The 15,770-nt window shown below is 38.2% G+C and overlaps 1 protein-coding gene across 2 annotated transcripts in view; it reads left to right on the forward strand.

Annotated features, from left to right (window-relative positions):
- ACSL1 (acyl-CoA synthetase long chain family member 1) overlaps window positions 1–15,770 on the forward strand; it is a 43,842-nt gene that overhangs the window by 12,377 nt on the left and 15,695 nt on the right. For both annotated transcript variants that reach the window (XM_068402694.1, XM_068402693.1), the window contains 9 exons: window positions 3,416–3,530; window positions 3,924–3,988; window positions 5,282–5,383; window positions 9,226–9,325; window positions 9,493–9,671; window positions 12,209–12,241; window positions 12,421–12,472; window positions 13,323–13,396; window positions 14,438–14,515. In XM_068402694.1, coding sequence (XP_068258795.1) covers window positions 3,416–3,530; window positions 3,924–3,988; window positions 5,282–5,383; window positions 9,226–9,325; window positions 9,493–9,671; window positions 12,209–12,241; window positions 12,421–12,472; window positions 13,323–13,396; window positions 14,438–14,515 — 798 coding nt within the window. The remainder of the gene's footprint in view (window positions 1–3,415; window positions 3,531–3,923; window positions 3,989–5,281; window positions 5,384–9,225; window positions 9,326–9,492; window positions 9,672–12,208; window positions 12,242–12,420; window positions 12,473–13,322; window positions 13,397–14,437; window positions 14,516–15,770) is intronic.

A 15,770-nucleotide genomic window follows, 5' to 3' on the forward strand; every position in this document is an offset into this window, starting at 1 on the left:
GTTAGTCCTGTGTTTTGCAAAGCTTGTGCACCCTTAATGTCTGTAACTGCAGGCACATCTGGATCTGTCTGCTTGTAGATCGCTCTTTCTATGGGTGACTTGATAGCTGAACAACTTTGGCTATTGATTTGAGTGTAGGTGCATGGCTGTCAAATATATTAAATCTTGCTTTAAAAACCCAAATACTTCTATTTGTATCAAGTTCTGCTAAAGCATGTAGAAGGATAGCACATAAATAAACAGTAGGATGTCAGTATTTTCTAGTAATAAGAGTTTGGATTTGTGACTGGCTTCTTTTTCTTGCCTTTAGAAAAGACATTCAAATACAGAGAGAGATATTCAACTCATGAAAACTTTTAAACTTGCTTGCATTCTCCTGATACACTACCAGAACTCTAGCTTGCCTTGTCTTTTAAGAATCACTTGAATAGACAAGTGCTTGTCTCCCTATTAAGTGATCAATTTTAGCTGTTGTGTGCTTACCTAGGAATTAGCATGCTTAAAATTATATGGCTGGTTTGAAAACTTCTTGCTGCCCAGAATATGCATGTTGGTGACCCTAAGCACCACTTGCTGGTGTACTTTCCCTCTCAGGAAAATGGTCTCTTGCCTCTGAAGCATGGTGAAGCCAACAGTGTGTTTTGACATTACTGCTAATCCTAAGCAGCCTGTGTCAACAAGAAGCAAACCCATGGCTTGAACAAAAGCACCTGTCTTGTTATGTGACCCAAATAGGCATTGATAGAGTAATATATAATATATGCCTCTGTACAATAAATCTGTTTCCTTCAGCTGCCAGGGTTTTACTTAGTGTCCAGCACTTGCTGTGTAATGGGTCAATTTCCTGCAACTCCCTGAGCTGCTGCAAGGGCTACCTTACATGAGTAACAGAGGCTGTTCTTGCATTAATGAGATTTTATTGCCTACTCCTTAAGAAGGCTTTGGTAAAACTGACAACCCTTTTGAATGCTTACCTTTGTACTGGACAGATCTGTTAGATCCTATTTAAATAACTTGTGTGAAATCAGCCAAACATTGCAGTCCTGGGATTCAGATGTTTGGTGGTTGTAATGACCAGTTATTTTTGAAAAAGTTTGCTGCAAACAGAACTTTCCCTGATACTGCATAAATATTCTGGATATGGACCCTGTGGACAGGCTCTTAGAGTAGCAAGATCTACTGTTTTCAAGCGAAGTGTAGACCAATACCATAATATTGCCTAGTAGATGAGTTCAAACTGGGAGCATATAAGGTAAGGTCTAAATGATCTTCAGCATATCGAGGTGTATTTCACTGTGTCTCTGAAGAATAACACTGAACTCCTGATGGCCTTCACACAAGGAGCTGGGTGTTTTTCAGCAAAACTCTTACTCTAGGGCTGTTGAAAATTCAGTTAATTTCACTTTACTTTGGTTCTGCTTACTTTATTCTTTTCCCCATAAGTTGGTTATGTTTCCCTTTACTGAAAACTCATGAGAACTGATGGGGTCTTTTCAAAGTAGTCTGTTACAGAGTTTCTGGGTTCTTTTTTTTTCAGAAGGACAGTGCAGTCAGTTTTGCATCAAAGCAGTGTGCTCTGTCTGATGACTCTCATCCTCAAATTTGGTTAGTGCCTCAGGCCCTGCAAAAACTGCTTTTTGTGGTGCTGAGTTATAGGGCATGTAAACAAAACAGTAGTAGCTCAGATGAGGAGAGAACAAATATTTCTTAACTGTTGCTAAGGAATGGCTTAGGATATGATATTTCACCTGACACAGGAATTGTGTAGCACATCAAACATGGTATGTTGCACTTGTTGGCGCTACCTGTGACTGTGGTTACAAACTACGTTATGTGATCTTCCTTAGGTTAGCTTCAGATGTGGTAAAACTGGGAAAATCTAGAAGCTGACGTTGGTTATCCACGATCTGTGAAACCAGGACAATAAAGCAAGCAGTCTTGCTTTTCTTTCCAGGCACAGAACGTACTAGTGATTTGTTCACTTCCTGTAGAGTAGATGTTGGTCTGAGTGCAAGTATGCTCTTGAATTTCTAAAGTTATGAATTTTTAGAGGTAAGCCAGTCATTAACTTGTTCTGGGTCATGTTCACAGTGTAAGTTTCCGCTTACTGTTCAAGGAGTGGCAAGCACTGCTTTACGCATAGTGTTTTACTAAAACAAGTTAGACTTGTTTCAGTGTTGAAATATTTTTTCCTCTCTGATGTCCCTTTAATGTGCTAGCTCCTTTCTGTGGACATGAGCAATATGACATCTTCCACAGATAAACCTGTGTTTAGCTTATACTTGAACAGATGCTGTCTGGTCTTCCTTGAAAACAGGAAAATAAACCAATGGCCAGGAAGAGCCTATGATTGCATATAAATAGGTTTTTAACTTTGTGGATGATGGCACAATTCAGGCACAGATTTAGTTAGTCCAGAATTTGACTTTGTGAAAGAGCCAGGAATTAACTACAACCACTGATAGAGACAGAATCTTATGCAGTGTTTACCCAAGACCCTCTGTTTAACCAGTGAGGCTCTTCCTGTTAAGAACTTGTTTGTAGGTGTCTGTCATCATAGCAGATCTAATAAATCTGTCCCAATAGTACTTGCCTAACTGCAATTTGTAAAACTTGGTTGATATAAAATGAGATTATTTAATCAGTCACTCTAAAAAAGGCTATATTAAAAATATGAACTATTAAATTCTCGTATTGACTTCCAATTGTAGCCTATGTCAAAGCTCACCTGCCGAAAAACAGTTATTTTAATCTTCAAGGTAGTATTGTCTTGACTGCCTCTAACTAGGTCAGGAGGAAACCTTTTTTGTAAGATGGAACTTTAAATTGGATTAAAGGACTCAATTTTTATCTGGTACAGAGTATTTTACTTATGAGAACACTTGTTTTAGGGTGTTGTTGACCACCCTTAAAATCATACAGGTTTTGAAACCACAGTTTGAAGTGTGATTATGTTTTGTAATCTTAATTAGACAAGTAGATTAGGATCTCAGCATTAGTATTGTATCTAGAGAGCTCTGAGGCTGGAGTGATTTCGAAAGCTTGATGGAATTAATTATGCTATTACTGCAATAATAGAGTAAAACATTTTCTAAGAAAAACCCTGTGTCTAGTAAGGAGTGTCAAAGGGCATTTTGTGATTCTCATTTGTTCTGAGCTATCACAGGTAGCTGAGGAATAAGATTTTTGCCTGACAGGTTTTTAGTAATGCAGGGAGCAGCTGAACCCTTTATAAACAATGTGCTGGGAAACCTTGCAGATCTCTCCCCTGGTGGTGACAAGAACTGAAGTTCTCTCAAGCACAATTTGCCAAGGCTCATAACAAAACTTAATGGATAAGGTGTTTTTATTCCTTCAGGAAATTCCTGTTCACTTAGAACCAACAAGTGTGTCTAACCTTTCTAATTGGTTTTAGGGTGGTGAGCATGCTCGAAGGTCCTCTCTTCTTAACAGCGATGAACTGTTGATTTACTACTACGATGATGTGAGAACAGCTTATGATATCTTCCAAAGGGGTGTGCAAGTATCAAGTAAGTCTAAAATTAAAGATAATTTTTTTCAACAATATGTCAAGAACTAGATGTCTGGGCTCTTTTGAAATGCAGTTGGAGGTAGGGGATGTCTACCTAACAATATGATAAATGTATTGGATGTGAGCTTTCTTGAAGGCAAATTTAACTGTGACCTTCTATGAAGCAGAGTTGTGTGAATAAAGTCAGTGCTGTGTTCCTTAGCCTAAACCAACCTTGTTGCCTCTCTGTCTTTCCCCAGCTTCTCTCCCTGTCCCCCCTCTAAAAAAAAGGTTTGTCTTCTGAAGGTGTCTGCAGAGAATCTAGAAGCTTAACACTGAGAGTGTAGTTAGTGTGGTGTCAGGATGGAGGAGTCGGGTTAAATTTTGAGTAACGTTTCATTATCATTTTTAGATAATGGCCCATGTCTAGGTGTTAGAAAACCAAACCAGCCGTATGAGTGGATCTCCTATAAAGAGGTAAGTAATCTCTCTAACTTAGTGCTAGACCTGCTTTTGCTTGCGGAGACCATTGATACAGCATCAGTAATGTGATATAACAAATCTAAATTATTTATAGATGTTTTAAAGTAGTAGCAGAATATTGCAGAAAGGTTCTAGTTCCTATTACAGTATCTTAAAGGTAACAGCCTCAAATATGTGCAAGGGGGAGAAAAGAATAGTATCTCCTGCACTTACTTGGTTTGTTAATGGTTTTATTTCAGAATTTTTTGGGGTTATCTAGGCGGCTTTTAGCATCTGATTGCTGCATTGGTTAGAACCTTGGACACTGTCTCTGAAAGGCTGCAGCTTTGAAGTAGTATTCAGGGACTCAGACTGCTACTACTTTAGGTGCTTGCTTCTGAGAGGCTCATTTTGCACTAGGAAATGTCCTATCTTCAGATGTTACTTGTGCTTCTTGACAACTTGTCTCCATAGTGCTGAATGATGGTTGTATAGAGTGTTAACAGATATGCTTCTAACTGGTAGCATGCTCCTTCATGATTGCTAAAAATATCTTTATGCAAATCTTTAACAGCTGTGCACTAGTAGCTGGTTCCTGATTTAGCCAGTTATTTTCTTCAAATTTGCATGCCTATTGCATACAGTTAAGGTCATTAAACACCTTTTTTATGTAGCAGACCTCACTTTTTCCAAGGTGATTTTGCTGGGCACTTGTTAGGTGCAACCCGTCTTTAATAAAGCTTTTCTGTTTGAATCCACATTAGTCACATGATTCAGGTCATGTGCTATATGGAAAGAACTTAAAAAATTGCCTTCACAAGCTTTGTTTATAGAACTAGCTGGGTTTTGCCTCCTTATTCTCCTGCTTCTTGAAGTGAGAAATGCTATTCCCATAGGCACTGAATGAAGCAGAATGATGGCATATGTAGTGCTGTGATTGAGCAGAAATATAATGCTGAATCATTCCAGGGTCACTTCTGGGGTTTAACACAGCTACAACAAAACAGCCTTTTCTGTGTTTAACATTTAAATTTACACTTAACACTTTCAAGTCAAACTGGATTAAGTGTCTCTTCTGCTGCATATTGAGTGCAAGTATAGTATCTACAACCAGTGCAGTGTAATGGCACTGCAATGTTTAGGTTATCAAAGTCACAGAGGACATCCAAAATAGCATAGAAGACTTCTGTCTACTTCATACCAGTTGTTTGCCTTCTTTTTGTAAGACTTAAGGTAAAGTAATGTCGAGGGGTGTATACTGATGAGCTTGCTCAATTTTTTTGTCTTCTCTGTTTTTTGCCCCTCCAGGTTTCAGACAGAGCTGAGTGTGTGGGCTCTGCATTACTCCACCGAGGCTTCAAACCATCTCACACTCAATATATAGGAATCTTTTCACAAAACAGACCTGAGGTAATTTAACTGACAGTGTGTACTGGTGGTCTAGCTGTTATTGAAGTGGCTCACTCTTACGTCTGTTGCTTTGTGGCAGTGTACTGAGCTTCCCTACTAATAGTCTACTTGGTGTTGGGAAAAGGCTAAAGGCTGACATTGTAGACCCACAAGCCATAGACATGGCATCTTTAGCTAAGAATCAAAACTGGTAATTGACACAACTGTTAGTGTCTTATATTGTTTTTTTGCTTCCAGAGCTGAATGCAGAAGGCTGGAGAGCAGGAAGAGAATCAGGGAATCCAGAAGAACTTAACCCATTCTCTTCTCCTCTTTCCAGTTTATAGAGGAGGGCTCTTTAATGGAAAGCTAATGTGGTACTTAGTGAATGTAATCACAGTTTGCTTTCTCTTAAAAAGTGACATTGGAGTACAAGGTAATTGGAAGTGGTTGGAAGTCAAAGAAGGTGTTTAAACCCTTCAAAACCCAAAGAAACACTTAGTGATTAGATATTTGAACAAATAGCAGATGGCTAAACGTGATAGTTCTGTTTCTACCAGAGGCCCTGGGCACAAAGATTCTGGGCGGGAGAACTGCTGATGAAGGCAAAAATTGAAAATGAATTGCAGTTTAGTAAAGGGGCAGAAGGACTAAAGAAAGGGACATAATTAAAGAAGATCACCTGACAAAGCAAAATGATGTTACAAACCAGAGACAACTATAGGGATATTTGGATTGATTAGCTAGTGTCTATCCATTTTAACCCAGAAGCAGTTCTAGATTGTGTCTCTAAAAATATTATGAAATATTCAGTAAATATTTATTCTCTAGACTTGTTTATTAAATCTATTTAATAGAACTGAATTTCTCTAACCTATGTTTATGTGCTTAGTAACTTGAGCTGGTACTTGCTACATTAAGATAGCTCAATCCAAACCTGTATTAAGACAGGAGACTGATTCTTAAGCTTTGTCAAAAATATGCTGTCCCTCTTGATTAAACACTCCCATCTGGATGCCATTATCTAGAGCCATATACAGTGTTGACAGGGTTAGAAGTTGTATCAGTGTCTTGGTCTTCTGATTTCAGTTTGTCATTGAGCCTTCCCTGCTGTCATTAAAATGCAAGCTCTGTCACAAGTGACCTTGACCACCTTCCTCCTCTCCAACCCACACCACAAAAACCCCCCTAAATCTAGGCTTATACAGATGAAGAAAAAAAACCCAACATTTTTTCCAGACTTTTAAATCTTCAGTAGTTTGCTGTTTGGATTTTCCTGCTGGAATTCTGGTTTTAACAGCTACAGTTTCATTTCTGTAACAAAAAAAGACTGGGATGTCTCCAACTAGGAAGCTGTTAAATGATGTGGTATTGCAGACTCTAAAGTTCAGTCTGCTGTGCTTATAACTCTATGAACTGGAAGTAAAAAAGGGAGCTAGACATTAGTGTTGTGCCAGTTTGAACTGTTTCTCTATAAACCTTTGGGTGCAAAGTCTTTGACTGCTGGGTCAGTGAATTTTCTGAAGGAGAGCACAGTAGTGTGGTCTGCTCTTGGATCAGAGAGGCAAAATGTGCTTGAGTTGCATTGCTCCAGCAGGCTTTGAGTTGGCTCAGGAATGAGCTGGAAAGACTTGTTTAAACCAGCAATTTTAAATCTGGGAATTCCCCTGCTGAAAACTACTGGGTGGGTGTTGTGACATCCCCAACATAATCACTAATCCAGACAGGAGATGATGTGAAGTTTTTTTGTGTGAAATGATTCATATTTTTCAGTTCAGGGAACAACTGCTGGGGAAATCCCCTAATGGGGAAAATCGTTAGCATGTTACTTGCTTAAATGTTCACTAAAAAACACACTTGGATTTATTTATAAAAATATTACTTTCTCTTTGAGTAACTGGAAAACAGCTGATCTCTTCTGCAAGCAAGGAAGTTTGTTTTGAATGGAGAAAACAGGATAGTAAAATATACAGTGTCCCTTAATAGAAGATAAGAGCCAAGTCAGAAAAGAAACTGAAACTTTCAGACTACTGTCTGTATTCAGTACTAGTTGCTTGCTTGGGCTTTGAGAGAGAACTCAAGTGTCAAGGTTTGATATTTGTATTTAAATACTCTTAACTTTAGAAGCTAAAATGGAAGAAAAATGTCTTGGTAGTCCAGAAAATAAAGATGCTGGTTGTTGTATTGAGAATGATGGTGTGCAAGAGTTGTTGCAGTCTCCAACAGGAAGCTTTTATAACTGTGTGCAGCTTCTGAAGTCTAGTGTAGTAGACCACTGCCCTATTAAAATAACTATAAACTTCAGGCTGCAGAACAGCAATGCAGCTGCCCTCTGGTTTCATGCACGGGTGGATGCTATCTAGGAAGAAATATTCAGTGGATTCTTTCATGGCAGGTATAGGCGTGCCTGCTTAGACTTATCAGTATGTCTAATGTCTGCATGAAAGCCTAGTTACCTGTTAGCTGGCCTTGTACTAGTTTTGTAAGAAGTCTTTTTGAAGAAGAGGTGTAAAACTTACCTATTGCGTAACTGCTTTCGGAAAAATTCCCTGTGTTTAAGGCTGTCTCAATCAGTAGAGAACTTTAGGAAACTTATCCGTAATAAACAGTTTGTAAAACTGAGATTTAGCAACTTCGTTAACATAGCCTTTATATTAGATATTATATGGAATAACCAGCTGAATGATATTTAAACTTGTCATTGTACGGGGGTGAGGTAACTGGCTAGTGTCCTGCAAAAACACTGGAAAGTGTGACAAAGTTGGGAGGTGAAGGGAAACAAGCACCCTTGTTAATGCAGTCCTTGGTGAATTGGGAGTTCTGATAACTTTTAAAGACACATGATGTTTTGTTCCTGTAACTGGAACTGGCTAAAGATACAGTGTCTGAGAATTTTTGTCACCATTCTTTGATGGGGAAAACCTGAAATGTTCCAGTTCCACTGGCCTCTTCGTGTGTCTGGAGGCTCACATGTCAGGAATCGCGTGCTACCCTGTATTTTGGTGTAGCTAGTTCTTTACAAAATATACCCAATAGCTACTATCCAGAAAACAAATTGCATGACTATTTTACCTTGATGTTACTTTGGATGAAATCAGGCTTGCTGTAAAGCATTGTCAGCTTACATCACACACAGTGAGGCTGCAATATCCATTATGTTTATTAAGTACTGCACTTGTTAGCAGGCAGATCCTTCTTATTGCAGCTTGCAGGGATGTAATTGCATTTTCTATAGAAGTCTTCAGATTAGATTCCTTTAAAGAAGAATGGTTAGTCTTGAGAAACGCTGAAAAACTTTCTGGGGCTGGCTTTCCAAATGACTTTAGTTTAGCCGCATATGTTGCGTGTCTGGCCATCAAATGAGATATGCAGATAATGAAGAGGTAAGAATACTATGTGTATATAAATTTAATGTGTGTCAAGACATGAGCAAGTCCTTCACTGATTCACATACCATAGTAATAGAGTATTGAAGGCTTTGGCTACCTTGATAACCTAAAACCAAGAAAAAAATATTGTACTCAGAGTTTTTCTGTCGATAGGTGAACTAAGGAGACAGATGATGTTAACTGTTTTTCAGAAGTACTTAAAACTACTCTTAGGGGCAGAGTTTAATTTTATTGGATTTGATTCTTTCCCATAGCTCCTTATTGTTTATTTTTTCTTTCCTCCTTCTACAGATAAAAATGTAGTAGGTCTTCAAAGTAAACAAATGATACAAACTGCCACTTATTTTTTTAGGAAGACTCATCCAAATGTGCTCTGTCCTATTAGCTTCCTTGTTAGAACCCAAATATGAGTCTTTCTTGGAGTTCTGGTATGATAAGCAAACACAGTGACTTGCATTTTTTCTTTTTGTGCAGTGGGTTATCATTGAACAGGGATGCTATGCATTCTCCATGGTGGTGGTGCCACTCTATGATACACTGGGAGCTGAAGCGATTACGTACATTGTGAACAAAGGTAGGACACTTTCAGAAGTTCAGCAACTGAATGTATGATGGCAGGGCTGACTGAGGGCAGAACTGTAGCCTTCTTCAGAAGAGCCTTCCATTACCTTCTTCTGAAGTATGTATGGATCTAGTCTGAACTCCACTTGTCATATTGATAATGTTGTTCTCTTTCACCAGCTGACTTGTCATTGGTTTTCTGTGACAAACCTGACAAGGCCAAGCTTCTGCTAACCAGTGTGGAAAAGGGGGAAACTCCAATACTCAACACTATTGTCATCATGGAGTCTTTTAGCATGGATCTTGTGGAACGTGGCAAAAAGTGTGGGGTGGAAATCTTCAGCATGAGAGAAATAGAGGTAAGCACACTTAACCTACTTTACAGCTTTCATCACATTTACTTGTGGAGGAAGAAGACAGTGTCTGTTGAACAGATTTTAGGACTGTGAACAAAATGTGGTGGATTAGTTTCAAAAGACTTAACTACCTCTTGGATTGAAGTTCACACAAAAATACTTTTTAAAAAAAAAAAAAAAAAAAAAAAAAAAAGGAAAACAACTTGCTAGTAGTATTTCACAATGCTGAAAATGTAAAAGTGTATATGCCAAGATGATGGAACGAAAGCTTGTTAACATAGTCCAGACCAAACATCAGAGCATTAAGCCTTGCCCATGTGAAGCAGTAACATGATTATATACTGTGACTAATACTTCAGAAATACTTATTTCAAAAAGAGCCTGTGTGGGTTTTGGTCTTGTGAAAAATGACATCTTCCCCTGTACACTGAATCTATAAAATGTTTTCTGGGGAGGAGGAAAGTAGCAGTAAACTGTTCCAGGGTAAGCTCATGATAATGCAGGGGAATGAGACTTCCAGGTTTTGGAAGTAGAAACCATTTTGCTTAGCCACCTAATGTTCAAGTCTTGGTTTTGCTTGTAGTTATTTTGTCTGCATAGATCTTCTATGCAAGTTTATTTCATAACTTCACTCATTATTTGGAGAACTCTGTCCCAGGATCAAATTGCATAAAGTACGTCTTTACTGTGATATTATGAAACCTGGTTTAGCTTTGTTCCAGCTAGAGCTCTGGTGAAGGCTTGGCTCACTGGGACTCACTCCAAAGAACTGTGCTTGTCTTGTGCAGGTGTCAGTAACTGGTGTGAAATACTTACTGCGCATGAAAGTCTTAACTGCTATGTTAACAGGGCCACCTTCTGGTAAAGATACAAAAATGCCAGCATCTTTTAAAAGATGATTAACTGTATCGTAGCTAACTAGCCTCAGCAAGACTGCCAGGTTGAAACAGGGTTAAAAACATTATGCAGAGTAAGCGACTTACACAGTGCTGTAGCTCAGTGGCAAAAGAGTTGGGTTAAACTTGGAAAAAGATTGGCCCAATTGCAAGTTGGTACACTGAAATCAGCTTCTTTCCTTGAGTTGAACTTCAGTTTTTGGGAGAGGAAGATGCTTTCCACTGGATCTTCTAGCTGCAGAAAAACAGAACCAGGAGGTGAATGTTACCTGTTGCTGGAAAGGCAACTATGAACTCTTCGGAGCTTAGATTAGAACAGAATGACTATTTCTAGCTTTAAGTACTTTTCTGGATTTCTGGCTTGAGCTTATTGCTCAGCTGTGCTTTATAGGTTATGTGACCAGTTCATCTGTGTATCTCCCAAATGCCATAGGCTTGGTTTCTGATGCCTAATATCTGTATGTATGCTGTGGTTACTTAGAGCTGAGTAGCTGTGAATAAATGGTTCTTCAATGGGCAGAGATGTTGGAGTCCTGATCTAGGAGATCAGAAGAAGTGTGTGGAAATCTGTATATACAGTAAATATCAGATCTTCACTCAAAACAGGCTGTAGGGAAGTATTAGTTCTGGTGGTACTTCAAATGCAGATGGTGTTGTTTTGAGCAGACAGGTGCGTTGTCATAGTGGCAAATTTTTGCATAATTGCACTGTTTCAAAAAGGCAAACTTACAGGTATGGGAATGTTAACTGTGTTTCTGGACATTCCTTTTTTCTTAAACCTATTTGGGTAATCGAAGAGGTACATCTTACTAAAGGAAGTCTAGGGCTAGTAAAGGAATGCATAGTGCTATTGTGTACTGGGAATGTAAAGGTAATGGTGAAGCTGGTGTCTGTCAAAGGGTGCTTCCAAACTTAACAAAAGGTCCATTTTAATTTGCGCAAGTCCTTAAGTTAGTATTGTTTCTAGCCTTCAATAGGCATGACAGTAATAAGTCCTGATTTGAAATTTTAAAGCTCATAGATACTGAACATTAGCTTTCAAATCTTTCCTCTTAATCACTATATCCTTGATGATAAAAGGATCTTGGTATCGATTCACTTCTGCTTAAAGAACCATGGCATCATTAATGGTCAGGCCTGATTAATCGTAAGGAGGGAAAGGGAAGGAGAAGAGGTTCTGCAGGAGAGAATCTTGTGCTCTCTGTTCTTCAGTATAAAAGTAGTACAAACCACCAATGACCCTTCATGGGGAAACTCAGTCTTGAATCTTGCTTCATATCTGTTCAATGGTTGTCAGTGGCACATATCTTCTGCATGAGGTATAGAATTGATTGCTGCTGTGGCTTGTCATAACACTGCTTAACCTTGAGCTTCTCTAGTGAGTGACTTGTGGTTTACTAGCTGAAAAAAAACCTGAGTTCTATATTAGTTATCACTTTTGTATTTGTAGAATATTGTAGTTATTCTATATATCTTTAAAACATCCTTTAAAGCCTTTGTTACCCTTTTATAAGTTTAAATGCCTTAACAGACAGTCTAAATAATGGGAATATTATGATGTTTGGTAATGTTTGATAAATCTAAAGCAAAAAACGTTATGTGCTCATGTCTAAACTGTCTCTCCCCTTTCTCTCCTTTCTGCAGGAGCTGGGAAGAGCACACAGGCAAAAACCTATGGTAAGTATGAAATTAGATCAAGTTACTTAATCTGAAGCTGGATAGCATTCTATAGATCAAACTAGCAAACCTCCCTATCTCCCATAGCTCAAAAGTAACACTAGTATTTCAATGTTTTGTCCAAGAAAATCTTTTTCCTTGCTATCTTAACCATACTAATACTCTCTTAACTCTCATAGCCTCCAAAGCCAGAAGATCTAGCAGTCATCTGTTTCACCAGTGGGACGACAGGTACACCTCATTACATTATGCAGAATTTATTATCTTGTATGTGCAAAATTAATTCAGAAGCCCTCCTACTTTTTTTTTTTCAAGACTCTCCCCTGCTGCTGCATCTTTTTGGCAAGTAGTAGCTGGGGAAGTTCCGTGGTAAGGCTTCCTTTGATATTTTTTTTTTTTTTCCCCCCCATTGATCAGTACAGACTTGCAGTATTGGGGGGGCGGAGATGTTACATTTTTGGGCTTGGGAACAAGTACTGAACCTGTGTTTCCATTATACGGGCTCTGCATCAGACTTCAGACTTGCAATTCTTCCATAGGTTTTTTTTTTTGTTTTTTTTTGTTTTTTTTTCATTGTATCAGCAAAACTTGTTCCTTACCTCTGTGCAACCTTGCTGTAAGACCAAAACAGAAAGAGTACTGTCTAGATGTCCCATGCTTGACACTTGCGAGTTAATATCCAACACTGGCAGGGAGCAAGAGGGAAGAGTACAATGACAAGCTATGTTTTTAAAGCAGATGTGAGAATGGAAATTAGTCTGGGTTTGATAGCTGCATCTTCACAGAAGTGTTGTATTTTGAATGAGAAACTTATCCAAGAAACGTGACAATTTCTTAAGGATTTGCTCTCCTTATGAAATTTGAGGGCTTCAACATGAACTTACCACTTAACTGTTACCAGCTATTCTTGAAACTGTGTTAGCAAGTTCTCTGCCTTTGTTTAATTGATACACAAAGAAAGGTATTAATATTGAAGAAGGGGCTGATTGATTGAAATGCTATTAGGTTAGTTTTACCACTGCTTGGTAACTTAAAGGATCTAAAAATTTCACTGTTGCATCCTGGTGTGCTTCTTCCTTAGGAGACCCCAAAGGAGCAATGATCACTCATCAAAACATAGTCAGCAATGCTTCAGCTTTTGTGAAAACTACAGAGGTAAACCGCAAAGGTTAACATTGTGGATTTGCCTGAAGGGAAGAACATCAGGAGTAAAACCAACCTTTGGTCTTAACTTTTAGTAAGATCCAAGTGAAAATGTAACTTGACAGCACTCTGCCCGTGCTAGGTCAGAAGTCAGTGTTTACTTGTTTCTTCTGTTAGGGTCAAGAACCTGACAGACTTACAATTTGGTCTGATCCAAGCAAAATGTTATAAAGATCCTGATGTGGATCTACATTACATTCTGCCAAGGGCTTATAGTGTTTGTCATTAGTGCAAGCTCTGTATCAGAGGGTTTGTGTAGAGGCTAACCTTTTCCACTAAAGATGGGAGAAGCTATAATGTATTTTAACCCCCCAAAATAATTAAAGCCCTTGCATAAATGAGCAAGAAGCACAACTGTATTTTTACTTGATATAGTGTTAACTTTTAGTCTACAGTAGTTCTACAGTAGACAGTTCATCTGCAGGCTAGCTAAGAAGACTGTTCTAACACATATGGATGTAATTAAAAATACAGTTGTGCTTATTTTGCCAAGCATTCTGCATAGAGATTGTTTTTAAATTAACCAACTGGTCTCACAATTAGATCATGTAAGGTACTTTTGATATCAACCTTATGGTAAATTGGATAAGCAAACTTTCTGATCTAAGATGAAAGTGTGTATTTTTTAAACCCCTAAGGCATACTACTTTAACCTTTTTTTTTTTTTTTTTGTTCCCCCTCTCTCCCAATGTATATAATGGAATTTTCTGTGGTTTCTCTCAGAATTTGTTTCTATTCCTAATCATATGAATTAGGTTATGGTTACTGTACTCAACTGTAAAAGACTACCATTCCTGCAATGTGTGTTTACTCATGCTAGAAGTCATTGCTGTAATCTTCTTAATGAAAGAAAGACAATGCAGCTTCATTACAAACAAAACTGAAGCAAGGGCTGTGCTCTAGAGTTTAAAACACTAGATTTCATTGTTGTGTTTGACTAAGGCAAAATAGAGAATCAATGAGAATTAAATCTAATTTTACTAACACTTTCAGAAAACATTTATGCCTTCCTCTGATGATGTTCTGATATCATTCCTGCCCTTGGCTCATATGTTTGAGAGAATCGTTGAGGTAAGCATCTGTTTGTTGTAGTGAACTATTGAGAAGCATGTCTTTTGAATGCCAGTGATATATGCTGTTCCTTTTTGACTCTTGCACATGTGTATGAAAGACTGAGGTAAGGTTCAGGAAAACAATATCCCATAAACAATATCCAGTGAGTACTAGACAACTGGTTTTCACGATGAAATATAAACATTAACCTTAGAGCTAGGGTTAATAAGACACTAGTTTACTAGAACATGAGACAATCCCTTAGCACATGTACACAGCCCAGAAATTCCCTCTAATGTAATCAGTGCACTATTAAAAATCCATGCCATTCTTTAGTCTGCAAACTTTAAAAATTTTATTTTATAATGTGGCATCCTGCCTGCTTACACAAAACTAATTTTAAGTTGGTTAAACTTACCATTGCTTCCAAGGAACTTCAATAAAAGACAGGGATTTTGTTTCAGTGGAGTACTCTTCCAGGAAATGAAAATGGCTTTTAATACATTTAATGACAAACTTTGAAGTTCCCTCGGATAGCTTGTTTTGCCATATAGTAAAACCTGGGGCTTCATTTTTGAGGATGTGGGGGCTCAGGTTGTCTGAATACTGGCAGTCTTAATAAGGACCTCTGAGCCCATAGTTAGGTGGTATGTAGTATTGAAAGGATGCAATTTCCTCAAACTTCTTACATACAGTAGAGGCACTGATATTTAATTACCATACTTATTGAAGTTTAATTAACTTCTTTCCCTCAAGTGAGATTGCAAATAGGAATGTTGAAAGGTAGTCATGTCCCAGTTTATGTAGAGAAATAAACAGCCTCCATGCAAGTGTGAAAAGGCACATGGAGACAGAAATTGTCCTGTGATTTCAGTTAGGAGTCCTGAGCTTTCTACCAAAAAAGTATGCCTATATACACATAGATTAAAATGTATATATGCATATGTGTCTGTATATATGTATGTTATGAAGATTGGGAATAGAGCTTAACTGAGGTGCACTGGTGCCCTTAGGCTTTCAGCACTCACTCTTCTCCTGGTAACCTGGCTACCAGTTACGCTTCAGTGTGTGTTTTACTGATGCCTGCCTTGCACTAGAAGGTACAGGCTCTGCTCTTGATCATGCAGTAGAAACAGGATGGGAACTTGTGTTCTAAAGGATAAAATAAGTGTTTGGATCTCAGTATTCCTCTGCTGTTTGAGGCCTTTACGAAGTAGGTGTTTACCTGTATATTTACATAAGGAGATTAAGCAAGAACACCTTTGGTAGAAAG

The sequence above is a fragment of the Nyctibius grandis genome, chromosome 6 (genome assembly GCF_013368605.1).
Source record: "Nyctibius grandis isolate bNycGra1 chromosome 6, bNycGra1.pri, whole genome shotgun sequence".
NCBI lineage: Eukaryota > Metazoa > Chordata > Aves > Nyctibiiformes > Nyctibiidae > Nyctibius > Nyctibius grandis.